The 20,296-nt window shown below is 45.5% G+C and overlaps 1 protein-coding gene across 2 annotated transcripts in view; it reads left to right on the plus strand.

The window, feature by feature from the left end:
- The first annotated feature begins 387 nt into the window (after positions 1–387).
- The window catches only part of SYN1 (synapsin I), a 40,761-nt gene continuing 20,852 nt past the window's right edge, over positions 388–20,296 (plus strand). For both annotated transcript variants that reach the window (XM_045538488.1, XM_045538489.1), the window contains exons 1-5: positions 388–764; positions 11,385–11,442; positions 11,545–11,636; positions 12,568–12,724; positions 12,881–12,970. In XM_045538488.1, the coding sequence (XP_045394444.1) occupies positions 388–764; positions 11,385–11,442; positions 11,545–11,636; positions 12,568–12,724; positions 12,881–12,970 (774 nt within the window). The remainder of the gene's footprint in view (positions 765–11,384; positions 11,443–11,544; positions 11,637–12,567; positions 12,725–12,880; positions 12,971–20,296) is intronic.

The following is a 20,296-nucleotide window of genomic DNA, read 5'->3' on the forward strand; positions in this document are numbered from 1 at the left end:
CGGCGTGGCGCGTGCGCACTTCCAGCTTCAGCACCGCGGACAGCGCCTTCGCCCCCGCCTGCCGGCGCGCGCCACCGCCGCCCCAGCACTGAAGGCGCGCTGACGTCACTGACCGTTCCTCCGCAAACTCCCCTTCCTGGCCGCCTTGGTCGCGTCCGCGCTGCCGCCGGCCCAGCCGGACTGCACCACGCGAGGCGCGAGATAGGGGGGTACGGGCGCGACCATCCGCGCTGCGGCGGCGGCGACCAAGCGCTGCCTCAGTCTGCGGCGGGCAGCGGAGGAGTCGCGTCGTGCCTGAGAGCGCGGCTGTGCTCCTGGGCCCCGCGCGGTCCGCCCCCGCGGCTCTGGCCAGACTGCCCCTAGGACCCCCTGCCCCAAGCCGCAGCCATGAACTACCTGCGGCGCCGCCTGTCAGACAGCAACTTTATGGCCAATCTGCCGAATGGGTACATGACAGACCTGCAGCGCCCGCAGCCGCCCCCGCCGCCGCCCGCTGCCCCCAGTCCCGGAGCCACGCCCGGTCCCGCGACCGCCACTGCCGACAGGTCCTCTGCGGCCGCCCCCGTGGCCTCTCCAGCTGCCCCTAGCCCCGGATCCTCAGGGGGCGGTGGCTTCTTCTCGTCTCTGTCCAACGCGGTCAAGCAGACGACGGCGGCCGCGGCCGCCACCTTCAGCGAGCAGGTGGGCGGCGGCTCTGGGGGCGCAGGCCGCGGGGGCGCCGCCGCCAGGGTGCTGCTGGTCATCGACGAACCGCACACCGACTGGTAAGCCACTGCCGCGGACGTCTCCCCGCGGGCCTGGGCCCCCAGATCGTTTGGCGGCGAATGAGCAATTATCGAGCGCCGTTTGTGTGCCTGGCACCTGGCCCTCTCACCCAAATCCTTTTCCTTTAAATTATTATGCTGGGCACTTCCTGTGTGCCCCACCCTTGTCCCCCCAACAAACCTTTTCGATGGATACAGGGAACGGTTATTGGGCATCTGCTGGGTGCCTCTTCCCCAGACCCCCTCTCCAAAAGCTTTTGGCTTCAATATATCCTGTGATCCGAATGTGCCCTGCCTACCCCCTCAACCCTCACCCCAAAGACCTGGTCCTCTGATGGATCTTGTGAGCACTTATTGAATACCTGCTGTATGCCACATCCAAGAGCCCTTCCCCAAGACCTTTGGCTTCAATGAGTTTTGTGCGCATTTTTTGACAGCCTGATGTGTGTCCTGTTCTCCTCAACCCTTGCCCTAAGGCCTTCTCTCTAATGGATCTCGTGAGCATGTATCCAGTCAGTGCTATGCGTCCCACTCCAGCCCCCTCCTCAAAGACCTTTTAAACTATTCAGTAAACATTGATTGAGTGCCGGCTGTGTATCCCACCCCAGCTTCTCGCCAAAAGCTTTGCCTTTAATGGATCTCGTGATTGAATGGATCCTTGATTGAATGCCTTCTGTGTGCCTCAACTCCAGGCCCTCTCTCCGAGGACCTTTTTCTCCAAAGGATCTAGGAAGCATTTATTAAGTGCCTGATATGTACCCCATCCCCAAGCCCCTTCTCAAGCAAATCATTTTCCGCCAGTGAGTTCCGTGAGCATTTTTGAGCCTTCTGTGTGTGACTCATCATCAGCAGCCTCTCCTCAAAGACCTTTTCCTACAATGGATCTAGAAAGCATTTATTAAATTCCTCCTGTATCCCCTGTTCTCAAGCTACTTCTTAAAAGACATTTCCTTTGGTGAATCTATCTAGCATTTATCAACTGCCTACAGTGTGAGCCTTCTCTAAAGGTTCTTTCCTCCAATATTTTCAGCAAGCATGTATTGAGTGCCTGCTGTATACCTCACCCCCAAACCCTTTTCTCAATGCCTTTTCCTCCAGTGGCTTCAGTCTGCATGTATTGAGCACTTTCTGCATGACCCAACCTTAGACCTCTCCACAAAGTCCTGTGCCTCCAGTTAGTCCAGTGCTCAAATATCTTAACACTTGCTGTGTGCACCATTTCACTCTTTCCAAAGAACTTTTCTTTTAAATACTCCTTGGAGTATTTATGGAGCCCCTACTGTGTGCCTGATTCTGTGCCTTCTCCACAAAAGCTTTTCCTCCCATGGATGAAGAATCAAGCTTACATAGATCAAGTATCTGCATCCTCATTTCCCCTGCCTGAAGGACTTTTCCTGCAAGCATCCAGTAAGCATTTATCAAGTGATTGTATGCCCATCCCTAGCCCCCCTCCCCAAAGGCCTTTTATTTTAACGAATCCAGTGAGCATTGTTCCTTGTCTGCCGAGTTGCTCCATTCTAATCACCTTCCCCTAAAGACCTTTCTCTCCAGTGGCTCCCATGAGCATTTATGGCATGCCTTCTGTGTGTTCCATGTATGCACACCTCCTCCCCGGAGTCCCTTTCTTCCAGCGGATGCAGTGAGCACATGTGCAGTGCCTGTTATATGCGAGGAGTACATTCCCCTTCATTGCTCCTAAGAGAACCTTCCCCAATCGCAATGCCACACCCCAAGATCCTTTCCTTTAATAAATCCAGAGCCCAATTTATAAGGGTTACCCTTTTCTCACACCCTTCAGTCCCCCTAGGATTCCTTCTCCCAACCTTAAGTCTATAATCCCAAAGGGCCTTTAGTCTATTTAAACTGGTAAACAACTTCCTCTTTCCATGTCTCTGGAAGTTCCTGCCCCTGCCTCAGGAGCTTTCTCTCCAGAGGTCTGCTTCAGCCTAAATTTGTCAGTACCAGCTGTTTCCTGCTTAGATTACCCGTTCCCCCCCACCCCGCCCCGCGCAGGGGCCCTTACCCAGCAGCCTTTTCTCTATTCGGAACCATTTATTCATTCTATAGATATTTATTGCATACTTTGTATGCGTCGGAGTGTGGGAGGCATTAATTAAACACCACTGTATACTAGGAAGAACCCTCCTTCAGCTTCCCTTCCTGCTAATCCCAACCACCAGCTGGCCTCACTATACCTTTTCCTCCATTCAACCCGACAATCATTTAATGAGCACTTATTGTATACTACTAAGAACCCTACATCCAATGCCTCTTCTCCCCATCGGTAGTCCTAATTCCCCCTTCACAGTCTCCATCCTGCCTTTCACACTACATAATCCCGAAAGCTCATAACGTGCACTGTTTTCCATTTATTCTGGGTAGGCCCCTTCCCCCACTTAGTAGCCTTCTTCCCAGCTGCCCTTTCCTCTCCCAATTAATCCAGAAAGCACTTATTAATCTCTTACTGTATTCTGTTCTCATCCCTGCAGCAGGCTTCTCTGCTCTTTTCTCCATCAATCCATAAAGCACTTATTGAGTACGTGCTATAATTCCTTCACCAACGTCCACTCACCAAGGTGCTATATCTTCCTGGCTAAATTTGCTCCATTGAAGTCAACAAACGTGAATGAGGCCCCTGCTGGATATTGGTAACCACCCTCCTTTACACTTCCCTTCTCCACTCTGACCCTCCAGGCAGATTCTTTGCTGCTTTTTCCTTCGTTCCATCAAGAATTTATTATCTACTCAATACTGACAAGTCCCTTCCCCTCCCCATAACTGCAACTCCAGTGTTTTCCATTTTTCTTCTCATCTGTACAGCAAGCATTTATTGAGCACCTGCTGAATTCAGTGAAAGATCCATCCCTTCTGCACCCCAGAAACTCCCCTTTATCCCAGCAGCCAGTCCAGTCTTTTCCTCCAGTCAATCTAGCAAGTATTTATTTAGTGTCTACTACATGTGGGGTGGGGTGGACAAAAGGAGAGAGCCTGTGTACACCACGCGCAGCATGAGGAGCAGAGACCTGCTTCACCAACTTGCAGACCTTCAGAACCACGCAGGCTTTAGGGATTTCAGCCTGGAATGGAGGAGGAGTTGTGCAAAGTCTGTAATGCAACCTACACCTAAGTACGGCCTGACACCTTGCCAAGCAAACCTCACCACTCTCATTCCTTCTTAGATCTCAATCCCTCCATGGTTTAAAGTTGTAAACTCTGAGTTGAGACTCATCTCCCCTTTTAGAGCTAATTTAGTCTGGTGTTTTTCAAACTGTGGGTCACGTATTGGCTTGTGACCGGCATTTCACTTTCTTCATGAAGTTGGATAAATAAAAATATAAAATAGCAATATTTGCACATAGTAAGTGGAGTCATTGTTTAACAACTGTTATTCCAATAAAATATACGATCTGTAATGTATATTATACATGGCATATACTATATAATACATGTGTTCTGTTATGGCTTTATAGTATATAATATATCTATATGTATATGTTTTTCTTCATGAAATGGAATAAAATAGAATAGGAAATATCAGACTACATTGCACATAGTAAAGGTAATTATTTACTGAAATTTTCTTTCCAATATGTATGTATACATTCTAGATATATACACACATAATATGTAATATACAACATTTTATATGTTACATATTATATAAGACATTCTATATTCTCTTATATTTGTTGTATAACGTCTTATATAATACATATTACATACATAGGATGGGTTATATACATATGTATATAGTGGGTTATATAAACTATATTTCTTATTGTGGCTTCTTTTTTTAGATAGATTTCCCTGGAAGCAGACCCTGAGACTGAGATTTGCGTGCAGGAGATTTATTGGGGAGAGTTCTTGGAAACAACACCTGTTGGGGAGGTGGTGTGGAAAGGAGGATTGGGCAGAGGGAAAAGTTGAGCTGTGATGCAACCACAGCAGAGGCCTCATCCAGTCCTTTTGGAAGTTCTGGTGCTGGGATGCCCCTTTAGGGTTGTCCCAGTTGAGGAGGCCGCCAGGCTTTGGTATTTCTGCATCAGTCATTGGCTGTCGGCTGGTCCCTGGGAGGAGGCATAGCCGGCTGAGAGGCTGTGAGGCAAATCCAGGCTGCAGAGGCCAATGCCCAGGGAGGGACATGCCTGTGAGGTGTGAGCGGCAGATATCCTAGAAGCTGGGGGCTAGATGTAAAGGCCTGAAGTGGCGAGGTAAGGATCTGGGGGGAGCATACAGTCCACCCTTCGTACTGCTCAGATCCACTTGCTTCTCATAGCAAGTTCACCCCTTCAAAGAACAGCATTTCCAGAAGTCTAACATCTTGTTTTCTGGGGGCAACTTGAAAGGGCAGAGTAGTGGAATGAAGCAGAGCCTGTTGCTGCAGTTGATTTCAAGGCCATAAATGACGTTCATTGTCTCCTTCCCCTGTCATACATTCCAGATTCCCCTCACCCCCAGCTAGCACCTCTGTTGGTCTCAGTGGCTCACCTCATCCTTGAGGGATCCTTGAGCCTTTAGTCCCCGTGCCCTTTTCAGGCTGTGGCTGCTGTGCAGACCCCCACACTGGCCACTTACTGTCAAAGGTGAGCAAGGAATACCAGCAGATGCCCAGGTGAATCACCCGGGTGCCAAACATGCTCCTCCCTGCCCTCACTGTGCGCCAGCAGCTCTACCTCCTCCTGATGACCCGGGTCAGCCATGTCCCCTGCCAAGACAGTGACTTCTCTTCATGTCCCTCAACATGAGAAACCTGAAGTGCCCAGGTGGCAATCATAGCTTAGTGTTTAATGGGATTCTTGCTGTGTCCCCTGGTAGCAGTGTTCCCCCTTGGAGAACCAGGACCTCTAACCTTGCAAAGCCCTGAGGGAACAGGAAGCACAAATTCCAAAAATGGATCACTGGGATTGCTGGTAAGCTGGGCCACTCCTACTTTAACCTCTGTGTCTCCAGACCCATGTATTCTACCTGTTAGAAACACGGCACCTGCAATGGTCATTGATTTAGGATTTGCACTGTGTTTTGAAGGATGGTGCCCATTCTTGCATGTTATCACCTCCAAGCTGTGGTCTTAGCTATGGCTGCAACAAATTCCCCCATCAGGCCAGCAGCTTCTGGGTGGTATGGTATGTAATGCCATCAGTCAATTCTATGGTCATGAGCCCACTTTCGCACCTCCTTTACTTTGCTGTGAAGTGCGTCTTCTGGTTTGAGGCAGTGTTATGCAGGGTTCCATGCTGGTGGATCAAACATTGCGTAAGCCCTTCGACAGCGATGATGGCTAAGGTCCTGCATTTAGAAAAGGCAAACACATATGTGGAATATTCTAGTCAAAATAGACCACTACTCTTTGCAGGGTGAAAGGGACCCAATGTAGTCAGCGTGCTACCAGGGGGTTGGTTGGTCTTCTTGAGGGATGGTGTCATATCAGGGATTCAGTGCTGATCTCTGTTGCTGACAGGTTGGACATTCAGTAATGTCCAGCTTCTCTCTCTGCTGCAATTGCCACTTCATTCATGTGCCCATCTGCTAGCACTGTAGCACTGTGGTGGCTGGTCAGAGAGTCTGGCTGACATCATCCGGCTGACTCATCCTGTCTACCTGGTTGCCTGTGCCATTTCCATGGTGAATAATGTCTGGTCGGTGTTAACACACAATACAGAGACCTTCACTCCTCACTTTTTGCCCACTCCTGTATGTCCACCTCCATTTCTGTATCCCAGCCTTTCCCATCCTCCTCTTCCAATCTTCTAGGCCCCTGACCACCCAGCCAAGCCATTCACCACTGCCCATAAGTGAAAAATATATATATACATATATATTTTAATCTTAAACCACTCCTTTCGACACAAAGTAGATGACCAGGTACACAGTCCGAAGCTCTGCCCACCAGGAGCTCTGCCACAGTCTTTCAGGGTCATCCCGAGTGGGGCTATAGTGCAGCCAGTGGCCACCTTTTGGCTTCCATCCACATAGCACCACCTATTTGTTAACCAAGCTTAGGCTTTTTCCTCTTTCACCAGCTCGTTGTAACGAGCCCCCTTAGCTGAGTGACAGGCACTAAGTAGCACGACAGTGGTGGATGACATGGGGATCTGCGTTAGCTGCTCGTGCACCTTGCTCAGTTCTACTTGGGCTCAATCCTGTCTGCTGGGCCTGTCTGACTTTATTGCTTGGTGGGTCTGGCAGGACCCAGCTCATAATGAGAGGTTCTGGATGTGTGGTCACTTGGTGCCCCATGGTCAAACATTCTGTCTCTGTCAGGCCCCAGTACTTCAGTGGAATTTGTTTCTCAAAAGGCGTATGACTCTCTGCTGCAAATGGCATGGCCTTGCTCCAGAACCCTGAGGGCCTCCCACTCAGGCTTCCCATAAGCTCCACATGGCATCTTTCCCCACTGCTGACACCTCTAGTATCATAGGATCTGCCGGATCATATGGCCTAAGTGGCAGGACTGCTTGTACCACACAGAATGGACCTGCTACTGAGCCCTTTTCTGCTCTGGCCCCCACTCAAAGCTGGTAGCTTTACATGTCACCTAGAATTTGGGTTAGAGCAGCATCTCCAGGTGTGGAATATGCTGCCGCCAGAATGTGAAAAGGCCTACCGGGTGGTGTGCTTTCTCTTCACGGCGGAAGGTGTGAGATGCAGCACTGTGCCCTATTCTTTGGAGGGGCTGTCGTGGCATATCCTGGACCACTGGATTCCTAAAAATGTTGCTAATGTGGCAGGCCCCTGAGTCTTTGTAGGGTTTATCTCCCACCCTCTGGAATGCGTGTGTCTTCTCAAGGCAATGTGTTAATCATCTCTGGCTCGTCTTGCACAATCAGTCTGATGTAATCAATACAGTCGTCCAGCGTGATATTCCGTGGGATGTCCAGATGGCCCAGGTTCCTTTAGATTATATGATGACGCAGACTGAGAGAGTTAACGTAACCCTATGGCAAGACCATCGACAAATATTATTGTCAGTCCCATGTGAGTGTGAACTGTTTCTAATTCCCTTTTCTAATCAGAATAGAAAAGAATGCATTCGCCAAATCAGTGGCCGCCTGCCATACCTGAGGTCGTAGTAATCTGCTCTGGCAATGATGATAGCATGTCTAGCATGGCAGGAGCAGTCAAGGGTACTACTTGGATGTGCTTGCAGGGGTTTATGAGCATTCTCTAGGATCCGCCCAGCCTCTGCAGGGCCCAAACTGCTTAATTCAGTGGAGATAAGGTGGGACCTATATCCTTGCATCCTTTAGATCTTGCCACCATTCCTCCTAGGATGCACACGATATTGGTTTTGATTTACTGTTTGGATTGGGGCACAGGGGTGTATGCCGTTTCAGACACTTCCATTTGGACTTCCCTACTACAATGGCTCTTATTCCACAGGCTAAGGAAGCCATGCAGGGGTTCTGACAACTACCAAGTATGTCCCTCCAATTATGCATTTGCAAACTGGGGAAGTGACAACTGGATGGGTCTCTGAACCCAGTGGACATACTGTGAGCGGGACCTGGGCCAGGATTTCATTTATTACCTTTCTGCTACTGTGCTTCTCAACATGGCTGGTGTCACCGTCACCTGCAGATTTCTTGTTGATTTCATAAGTTGGGTGTATCCTGTGCACTCTCTCATGGAACATAGGCAGCTGGTGAGTTTTTCAGACTTAAGTAGTGTATCTATTTTAACATGTCTGCTTTGAGCCCTTTGATCTTTCCTTCCACTGTCTGTCGTGGAAGTTCTGGCATTTCTGCTTCGCTTAGTGTGGGCTGTTGTTTTCTCCAAGCTTCCAAGAGTCATGCTAGCAGTGTGTTAGTAACATCTCCTACGATCCCTGCCAGGCTTTTAATTTCTGCATCCTGAAAGAGTGCTCCAGCCTCCTGTTCCACTCCCTTGAACCGTTGTCCTCAGGATCCAGCCCCATGAGTACTTCCCCAGCTCCTGCAGATACAGATTAGCCAGATTCTTCAGCTTCTACCTACCATTTCTCTCCTTCCTTTGCAAGCCTAGACTCTCTCCAGTAAGGTTGCTCTGGGATTTGGCCCGAATTTCTGGTCTGGTTTCCAGGAGGGGAGGTGGGGGTAGATTCTGAGAGGGTCAGGCATCGTCTTATAAGGCACCTGCTTCATTCGAGGCCTCTGCTGTATCTTCAAGGAGAGAGAAAGTCGATATTCTTCTAACAAGGGAGAGTGGTCTACTTCTGCAGCCCCAGTGGGTTCAGGTGAGTCTGTAAGTTCAAGGTGTTTAACTGCATCTGTCCAGATATCCCCATCCCAAGCCTCAGGGTCCCACTCCTGTCCTATTAGGGCCCTGAGCATGGCACAGGAAACGTGCTGGGCCTGGAAATTCAACTTTCTCTGAAGCTCCACCGCACTTACAATTCATCCTGAGCCTGGTCCTCCTCGCTGTCTGCCCTCTGGCTGCAGATCAGGGTTTTCTTAAATGCAGCCGGGGAGCTCCTCTGCCTTTCACAGTTTGCCTTGAATTGATAATCATTCACCCTGAGTGTGTCACATCTTTCTTCAGCTACTCAATGGCATTTAGGGACTAGTCATCCAAGTCTGGTTACCATTTCCCTCACACCTGTCAAGTGCCAGGGACATTTCATCAGCCAGTACTTTCCCTTCGACCAGAAACCCATCACAGCCACCATCAGGAAAAGACACTGCTGCTCCCAAACCTCAGGGGCCTGCGCTATACTCTCCCATGGGAGAGGAGAAGCTGCACACGGCATCTTTTCCCACTGCTGACACCTCTAATGTCGTAGGATCTGCCAGCTCATACATATGGCCCAAGTGGCATCCTGCTTGCACCACAGCCTGGGCCTGCCGCAGAGCCCTTTGCGTTGCTCCCGAACGTCAGGGGCTGGCTGTGCCCCGCCTCTCACCACCGGAGGATCCTCACTGCCGTCTGGCTACTGGGTGACCCAGCTCCAGAGTTGCATTAGCATCTTTGTAGGCTGACTTCTGGGGCCCACTGTTTCAGGTTGGGTTCCCTGGAAACAGACTTTGAGGCAGAGATTTGCATGCAGGAGGCGTACTGGGGATGCCTTTGGGCTCAACACCTGTGAGCAGGGTATGGGCGAGCAGAGGGAGAGGCTGGTCCACCGTGTGATTGCATCAGAGGCCTCAGCTGATTCTCGGGGGAGCTCTGGAACTGAGACGGTCCTTCAGAGCTGGCCAGGATTGAGGCAAGCAGGCCTTTCTGCCCCCTCAGAGACCAGGTATAAGCCATGGGCTGCCCTCATAAAGTGGGTGTGACCTTGGCCAAGGCAGTTCCCTGTGACAGAAGACAGTTCTCAGTGGGGGGACAACCATGAGCTGTCAGCAGCTGATATTTAAGGTACCTTGGCCCTGAAGAGGAGGCCTGAGCAGAACACCACAGTATCCACCACACTTATGGCCAGAAAAAATTTAAAAACAGTGATATGCACTTATCATCCTCACTCATCAGTTTATAGATGAAAAATGTACGGGTCAGTGAGAGATTCTCTTCCGACACTTGTGAGGGGACAGTGTCAGTGACGGGGTATGCGTGTGTGTGTGTGTGTGTGTGTTTGTATGTGTGTGTGTGTGTGTGTGTGTGTGAGAGAGAGAGAGAGACAGACAGACAGACAGACAGAGACAGAGAGGAAAAGGAAATAGCTGAACTTGGGGTCTCTTGCATATGTCAGTCAAGTCACCATTTGCATGGTGTGGATGTGTCAGAGCCCCCCAGTTGTGTGCATATCAGTGACCAGTGGTGCTGGGAGTGTCTCATCCCCTCATCCCCCTTCCATGAGAAACGTGACTGGGGATGAGATTCCATCTGTGGAGAAGCCTGTCTGGTAGAAATCCCGGGCCTGGAGGAGGAGGCCACCGGAAACCAAGCCCAGTTGGGGATGAGCCTGGGGACAATGACATAGCAGTTCGTGAGCAGTTCGTGATGTGCCTACTGCTGCTCCTACTCCTCTTCCCTCTGTGGCTTCCCCTCATCCTCAGCTGCACACCTTCCCACCCCCCATCATTGCCAGCGACTCTGGCTTCTTTAGAACCTCCCCAGCCTGCACCCCTCAATCCGCTCCTCCTTTTAGGATGCAGCCGCCCACCCTCGGCTATGTCCCTCACAGCTCTCAACCACGCGTGGTGATGAATGTGCTCCTCCTTGGGGAAGGGCCAAAGAGCGGAGAGATGCTTCAGGCCACACAAACAGACACAAGCACTGAGACAGACACGGGAACACCTCGTAGACACGTATTTTCCAAAGTTCTTTGCCACTTACGGACCTCCTTGCAATTTCAAAGTATGTTCTAATTTGCATAGCACTACTCATTTTGCAAAGCTTTTCAAAAACATTTACAACAGCAGTGTGAGAAGCAAACTATACTTTGGGAAATGCCTGCTCTCTGTGGTTCAAGGACATTTTATGGTTTGCAATGTCCTGTAACATTTATGCACCTCCATGAGGATTACAACAGACTTTATTGTTCACAAAACACTGCTGATTTTTTCAAAGTATTGCAACACCTCTAAAGCACTTTATGGTTTCTCTAGTAGCACTAAAAGGGCAAAGAGGTCAAGGGACTGGCCTGGGTTTTGTCTTCTGTTCTGAGATTTGAGCATTAACATATGTGCTGTTTTTCCTCTCCAGGGCAAAATACTTCAAAGGGAAAAAGATCCATGGAGAAATTGACATTAAAGTAGAACAAGTAAGTTGGGGCAGGTGGACCTGGAAGCCAACTGTCCAGACTGCAAACTGAGTGATCCTTTTTGTTGATGTGGGTGAATCACCAATTTTCTTTCCTTCCCAGGCTGAATTCTCTGATCTCAACCTCGTGGCTCACGCCAATGGTGGATTCTCTGTGGACATGGAAGTTCTTCGGAATGGGGTGAAGGTCGTGCGGTGAGTGTGAAAAGAGTACCTGGGTGTTGTGGGAGAGGCATGAGGACTCCCTGAGAGCTGGGGGAGAGTCCCCACCTCCCCACCCATCCTTCTGTGAGCAAGAACTTAAATGCAGAATATGGAGAGGTAGCTTTTCTGAAGAAGAGCCAAGGACTCCAGCAGACCACAAGCCAAACTTTTCAATTATTAATTAAACAAACATTTTTTTAAGCATCTTACTGCATGCCAGGTGCTGCTTTCAGCACTTTCCATCCAACAAATATTTATTGAGCACCTACTCTGTGCCGGGAGCTATTCTACATGCTGAAAGACAAGAAAACCTTGGCTTTATGAAGCTTACATTCTCCATGGGATACACACATAAACAAATAAATTTAAAAAATGCAAAAGAGCTAAGAAAAATATAGTGGTAAAGCCGATGTAGCAATTGTTGGATGGTGGTGGGGTCTTCAGTTTGGATAGGGTGGCCCAGTAGCATGAGCGACATTTGAGGAAAGACCTGAAGGAGGTGAAGGAGTGATCCATGCAGACATATAGCAGGGGGTGGGATGTGTTAGGCTGAAAGAACAGCCCTTGTAGAGGCCCTGAGGTTAGAATTTATTCTGAGCAGCACACTTTGAAGACAGCTGGTAGTCTGAGAGATTGTGACCAGGGAGCTGTCAGAGCTGAGTGGGTAAGCTGCAGGCTGACCGTGGTGAGGAGGGGAGCAGGTAGGAAAGGCTTAAAGGGGGTGACCTGGTGGAGAAAGGGTAGAAGGGGTGCATGAGGCAGAGGGAACAGCTTGAGCATGTGCACAGAGGTTAAGAAGCCATTTTGCAATTTCTAAGAGCTGTGGATATTTAGAAACTTGCTCTTTGCTCCAAGGGTGGTGGGGAGCTTCTTGCCGGGGGCGGAGAGGGGACCTTCAACACTCCTACCCCTGCCACCCCAGGTCTCTGAAGCCAGACTTCGTGCTGATCCGCCAGCATGCCTTCAGCATGGCACGCAACGGAGACTACCGCAGTTTGGTCATCGGGCTGCAATATGCTGGAATCCCCAGTGTTAACTCCTTACATTCTGTCTACAACTTCTGTGACAAGCCCTGGGTGGTAAGTGACAGAAAGGGTGCCACTGGCAGAGGGAATAGCTTGTGCATGCATGTGGGAGCCTGAAAGCGCTCTGATTTGGGGGAAGTGAGGACATCCAGATGCTTAGAGTCCTTCCAGGTGAAGGACTCACTGGCCTGTCTCTCCTGGTTCTCATAGTTTGCCCAGATGGTTCGACTGCACAAGAAGCTGGGGACAGAGGAATTCCCTCTAATCGATCAGACCTTCTACCCCAATCACAAAGAAATGGTGAGTTTGGAGGAAATAGAGTGGGAAGGAGGGAAAGGAGTTGTAAGTACTGCAATAACATTACCAATGTGTGTGTTACCAATGGTACGATATTGGGGAGCGCAGCCGCTGTGCGAATGTGGAGACATAAAGTTGTTTTGTGATAGGGTCTATTAATACCATGAATTTCCCTACAGTGACAAGTGTGAATTAAATCATCAATCCCAATATTTATCAGATCCTGTTGCTTATATTATATATTTTTGCCAGTATTAAAAATCAATTTCTAAATTAACAGAATTAATGTAATGAATCAGCTTATATAACCTATAGAAGAAATCAAATCATTGTTACTAAGAGTATCAAATATTCCTCCTGATAGAAATTTTACCCATATTTCTAGGCAGGCATGGTGGCATACACCTGTAGTCCCAGCTACTCAGAGGCTGAGGCAGGAGGATCGCTTGAGCCCAGGAGTTTGAGGCTGCAGTGAGCTATGATCACACCACTGCACTCTAGCCTGGGCAACAGATTGAGACCCTGTCTCAAAAAAAAAAGAAAATAAAAAAATTTATTCAAAAAAGAAATCTTACCTGTATTTCAAATTAGGATTACCAATAAAAATTATCAGTAGAAGTGTTATAAATTAAGTTGTTCACAAATGGAAATTAAATTGTTAGTTACTATATCATAAAATATAACCACTAATATTACAAATTGTTACCAATACTGCAATCATTATTACTGATGTAAATTATGAATACCTGTTATGAATTAATTATAGTTCCTAATAGAAATCAAATAATCATTACTAGTATCATGAAAGATTATAGATATTATTACAAATGATTATTGACATTACAAATTATGCTCTAATATAAATTGTAAGTGCCTGTTTTGAATTATAGTATACTTAATAATAGAAATTGAACTATTACTAATATCATCAAATGTAACAACTAATATTACAATTAACAGTGTTACAAATTAAGTTTATCAGTATAATTAGTACCTATGTTGTGAATTGTTATAATTACTAAAAGAAATTAAACTATTAGTACAAACAGTGTAAAATATTGTTACAGATATAAATTATTACCAATTATACAAATTAAGATTACTAATATAAATTATGAATAGTACAGTTATTAATCAGATTTTAGTTACAAATAGAAATTGAATCATTGTTGTTGATGCCATCAAATCTTACAACTAATTTTGCAAATTTTTACTAACGTGACAAATTATGTTTATTTATGCAAATAAGCACCAATTTTATAACTAAAATTATAATTAAATATCAATACTGACCCAACATTACCAACTTCATTAAATAAACATTGATATTAATATTAGAAACTTTTACCAGTATTACAAATTTTGGTCACTGATATGTTAACAGTATTATGAATTAGGTTTACTTACAGATAAAAATTGCATCATTAGTTCTAAGGGAACCCAATTTGTTTTTTTTGTTTTTTGTTTTTTGGGTTTTTTTCTTGAGACAGAGTCTCACTCTGTTGCCCAGGCTAAAGTGCCGTGGCATCAGCCTAGCTCACAGCAACCTCAGACTCTTGGGCTTAAGTGATCCTCCTGCCTCAGCCTCCCAAGTAGCTGGGACTACAGGCATGCGCCACCATGCCCGGCTAATGTTTTTTCTATATATTTTTAGTTGTCTGGTTAATTTCTTTCTATTTTTTAGTAGAGACGGGGTCTTGCTCTTGCTCAGGCTGGTCTGGAACTCCTGACCTCGAGCTATCCTCCTGCCTCGGCCTCCCAGAGTGCTAGGATTACAGGCGAGAGCCGCCTTGTCCAGCCAAACCCAATTTGTTTATCATTATTATTATTCCACATTCTTTGAGAGACAGTAGAGCAGAATGTGAATAAGAGCGTGGACTCCGTAGCCAGAATTTCTGTATAGGAATCCTAGCCCCACAACTTATTAGCTGCCTAACATAAGAAAAGTTACTAAACACTGTACATACTTCCATAGAGCTGGTGTAACAATGAGATTACTTAATAAATGTAAAGTGGTTAGAACACTGCATCTCACATACATTAACTGCTACCTAAGTGTTGGTGAAGTTCTCCTTCTATTCCTAGTTGGTTGAGTGTTTTTGTCATGAAAGGATGTTAGATGTTGTCAAATGCTGCTTTTGTGTTTATTGACATGATCATGTGGGTTTTGTGCTTTATACTATGAATATGGTGTATTACATTAATTGAGTTTTATGCAAGTTGATAAGTTCATAAGTTTGTTTATGATACATCTAGGTGTCGACACTTGCATTCTTTTTTTTTGAGACAGGGTTTTGCTCGGTCACCTAGGCTACAGTGCAGTGGCATCATCATAGCTCACTGCAACCTCAAACTCCTAGGTTCAAGCAATCCTCCTGCCTCAGCCTCCCAAGTAGCTGGGGCTACAGGCATGTGCCACCATGCCCGGCTAACTTTTTTATTTTTTCGTAGAGACAGGCTCTTGATTTTGCTCAGGCTGGTCTCGAACTCCTGACCTCAAGCAATCCTCCTGCTTCAGCCTCCCAAAGTGCTAGGAGTACAGGCATGAGCAACTGCACCCAGTGCCACTTGCATTCTTGGGCTAAATTTCACTTGGTCATGGTGTAAATCCTTTTTATATGTTGTGGGATTTGGTTTGTTAGTATTTTTTTGAGGATTCTTGTATCTGTATTCATAAGGGACATTGGTACATAGTTTTCTTTTCTTATGATTTTGTTTGGTTTGGGTATCAGGGTAACACTGGCCTCATAGAATGAGTTGGACAATGTTTCCTCCTCATCTATTTTTGGGAAAATTTTGTGAAGATTGATGTTAAATCTTTTTAAACATTGGTGTTAAATCTCTTGAACATGAATTCACCAGTGAGGACATCTGGTCCTGGGAATTTCTTTGTAAGGGTTTATATTTTTATTCCTAATTCAATCTCTTCACTTGTTACAGGTCTATGCAGATATTCCATTTCTTCTTTTTATTTATTTATTTATTTATTTTTATTTATTTATTTTGAGACAGAGTCTCACTCTGTTGTCCAGGCTAGAGTGCCGTGGCGTCAGCCTAGCTCACAGCAACCTCAAACTCCTGGGCTCCGGCAATCCTGCTGCCTCAGTCTCCCGAGTAGCTGGGACTATAGGCGTTCACCACAATGTCCGCCTAACTTTTTGTTTCTATTTTTAGTTGCCCGGCTAATTTTTTCTATTTTTAGTAGAGATGGGGGATCTCGCTCTTGCTCAGGCTGGTCTCGAACTCCTGACCTCAAGCGATCCACCCGCCTCAGCCTCCCAGAGTGCTAGGATTACAAGCTTGAGCTGCCATGCCCGGCCAAAATTTACTGATTCTTTATTCTGTCAGCTCAAAGCTACTATTGCAACCCCTGTAGTGAATTTTTTATTTCAGTTATGATGCTTTTATCTCCAGAATTTCTTTTCTACATAATTTCTCTTTATTGATAGTCTCTATTTATTAGGACAACATTTTCATGCTTTCCTTTAGTTCTTTAGACATGATTTCCTTTAGTTCTTTGAAAATATTAAAAATCACTGATTTATAATCTTTGTCTATTAAGTGTAAAATCTGGGCTCCCTTGGGGACAGTGTTTGCTTTTTTCCTTGTTTTTGGGCCACACTTTTTGTTTCTTTGCATCTCTCATAAATTTTTGTTGAAAACTGAACATTTTGATAATATAATGTGGCAACTCTAGAAATCAGATCCTTCCCCCTCTCCGGGGTTTGTTTTTGTTGCTTTTTGTTTGTTTTTTAGGGACTTTCTTGAACTAATTCTGTAAAGTCTGTACTCTTTGTCATGTGTGGCCACTGAAATCTCTGCTCCATTTAGCTTAGTGGTCAGCTAATGATTGGACAGATATTTCTTTAAACACCTGGAGCCAGTAGGTCTTCCAGCCTTTGCTGATGGGCTGTGTGTACATGTTGGAGTGCACCTTTAACTCTCAGGCAGACTGTTTACAACTTGGCCTTAGCCTTCACTTCCTGCTTGTGCAGAGCTTCGAGGTCAGCCAGAGATCTTAGCCGTGCACACAGCCCATGCATATTTGTGGCTTTCTAGATTCCTAGAATATGTCAGAGCTTTTCAAGGCTCCTATTGACATCTCATTACCTAGATTTTCATTTTAAGTTTTTTGGTCAGCTTGTTATTTGTCCTAAATGTTATTTGTTTTATGAAAGGGCCGTGTATGCAAAGTGACCCCCAGACATAGAAGGAGCTGAGAAACCAAAGAACGAGGCAGACAAATCCAGTTTGTCAGTGGAGGGTGATTTATTGGGGAACTTGTGGACAGATGCATTGTCTTGGGCTGCAGCAAGACAGCTAGATCTTTGCTCTGTTAACCCAGAGACCCAGGGCTTAGATATTATAGGAAAAGGGCATACACGCTCTATAGGGAAGGTACAGGACAATTAAAGTCAACCTTCCAGGAAAAGACAAGAATGAAAACAAACAAAGAGCAACAAAACAAACCCTGGGGAGGGGGAAGAGTCTGATTTCTAGAGTTGCCACTTTATATTATCAAAATGTTCAGTTTTCAACAAAAATGTATGAGAGATGCAAAGAAACAAAAAGTGTGGCCCAAACACAGGGAAAAAAGCAAACACTGTCCCTGAGGAAGCCCAGATTTATGTATGTCATAGCCTGTAATTTGTGCGATAACATCAAGGTTGTTTTGACCTACAGGCAGGAGTTACGATAAACATGTACCCTTACACAAGGAAAAGCAGATAAAGTGGCAATCTTAGGGGAATTCCTGGATCCGGGAGTTATCCAGAAGTCAACATAGCAGATTAGCGTCTAAGATGGAGTTACTTTAGCCTCCACGTTATCACTGCCTCAGGCAACTGCTATGTTAAATAATTGTTGCTGGTTGTTTCTGAAAGTCACCCCCAGAGAAAGCTGTTTGTTCGAGATGAGCCCTGTGGGGATTTTCCAGAAAAGTGCCACACAGGTCAGATAAAGATAGTTCTTTGGGAATGGGGTTTTGGAGGAACTCCAACGCCGTTCTGCCTCCTCCAGTGGTAGCAAGGCTGCTGGTTTTCACTGGGATTGCAGAGCTGTTGGTTTTCAAGGCTCTTGCAGAGGTGGGGAGAAGGGGGTGGGTACAGGGAAAACTCAAATGCCACAAAGCTTACTATTCTTCCCAAGATTCAGCCATTTTTCTTGAGTAAATGCTTCCTGAATCGTAAACTTTGGTCAATTTCCAGAGTTCTGACAAAGTTGGTTTAGACATTTTTTGCCAGTGTTCTCACTGTTTTTACGGAGGAAAGGATGTTCCTAGGCTCTTACTCTGACATTTCCGCTGATGTTACCTCCAGACATAGCTTGCTCTTTCCCAGCTCCAGCCCTAAGTAATAGTATTTTAAGCCAACATCTGGCAGCTAGATGTACTCATAGCTACTGGAATAACCTTGTTTCTAGGCCCTCTCATTGTACAGAGCTAGGAAATTTCACTTCTCTCTTTCTCTCTCTATGTGTATATATGTACACACACACACACACACACACACACACACACACACACACACATATAGGTTGTCCTCTAATTCAGTTCAATTCTGACATAATCTACCTGGAGGTAGTGTCAGATCACACAGGTTAAGGATGCAGACCCACAAGACTAAGCCATCCTTCCAATGCCAGTTGCAAGCTGCAGGTTGTTTTACTTGTGCTTTTGACCAGCTGGCTATAAATCAGTGTCCACAACCCCCTCCTGGGGCGTCACAATGTGTATATATATGTAATGTCATATATGTATGTGTGTATATATATAATTTCATGTATATACTTTTATATCTATATAATGTGTTCATATCAATACCTTCAGTTCTAATAGAACACATTGCAGAGTTCATTCTAGCATTCCCCATTCAATATTTATATTTCCCTTTGCTAACAGCGAGAACCCTAACCTCCACCACCATCAACGTATTCAGTCATTTGGTCAATCCTACAATACACAGAAAAATTTTTAGAATGGCAACACCTATATCACTGGGGAAAACAAACCCACTAAGCTAAAGCTTGAGATTTGTTTGTCCTTTTTATGTCTTTAGACTGAGGGCATGCAGTCAAAATGCTGGATTCACAAGTAACTTGTAACTTGGTTTAGTTCACTTTATTTCTCATTCAGCATGGTTATGTTATTCATTTTATTTCAGATACAGTTTGTTTCTCTTAGTATTAGATTTGAGTTTTTTCCCTATCCATGCTGATTTATATCTTTTAATGTAAGACATTAGCATGGTTCTAAACGTCAAAATATAAAAAGGCACAAACAGATAAAATTGAAAACCTCGATGAAAATGCATAATTTCCTAGAGAAACACAATTTACCAAAATTTACCCCATTAGAACTTCACAGCCCAGTTTCCATGAAAGAAAGAGAATGTTATTAAGGAACTATCCCCTAAAAAAGGATCAAGCCCAGATGATTTCACAGGGGAATTCTACTGAACTGTTAGAGACCAGTTAATCTCAATACCACATGAATTATTCCAGAGAATAGAAAATGAAGAGAAACTTCCCCATTATTTTTTCTTAAGCAATTATAACATTAATAGCACAAAAACAGGCTGGACACAGTGGCTAACATCTATAATCTCAGCACTTTGGGAGACCGAGGCAAGAGGATCACTTGAGGCCAGGAGTCCGAGACCGGCAACATTAGTGAGACCCTGTCTCTACAAAAAAAAAAAAAAATTTTTTAACCCAGGCATGATGATGCTCACCTGTAGTCCCAGCTACTCAGGAGGCTGAGGCAGGAGGATCGCTTGATCCCACGAGTTTGACGTTGCAGTGAGCTATGATGATGCCATTGCACTCTAGCCTGGGTAACGGAGCAAGACTTTGCCTCCAAAAAAAAAAAAAAATTGGGGAAAATAAATATGTCTGTACCAAACATGCACAGAACATTGGATTAGGTATTATAACTAATCTAGAGGTGATTTAAAGTATACAGGAGGATGTGTGTAGGTTATATGCAAATACTACACTGTTTCTTATCAGGGACTTGAGCGTCTGGGGAGTTTGGTATCCATAGGAGGTCCTGGAACCAAGCCCCCCAGAGATACTGAGGGACAACTGTATAGCATGACCAAATGAATTTCCTTCTGAGAATGTAAGACTGTCTCATTCTAAGTAATGTATTAATATAATATAATGTATTAATAGCCTAAGGAGAAAATGATATGATTATTTCCAGATATTTAGAAAGCCTTTGACAAAACTCAACACCCATTCTGATAAAGGCATCCAAAAATAGAAATCAGTTGATACCTCCTTACCATGATAAAAATGTGTATACCTCAATCCTTAAGTTATCATCTT

The sequence above is a fragment of the Lemur catta genome, chromosome X, assembly GCF_020740605.2.
Source record: "Lemur catta isolate mLemCat1 chromosome X, mLemCat1.pri, whole genome shotgun sequence".
NCBI lineage: Eukaryota > Metazoa > Chordata > Mammalia > Primates > Lemuridae > Lemur > Lemur catta.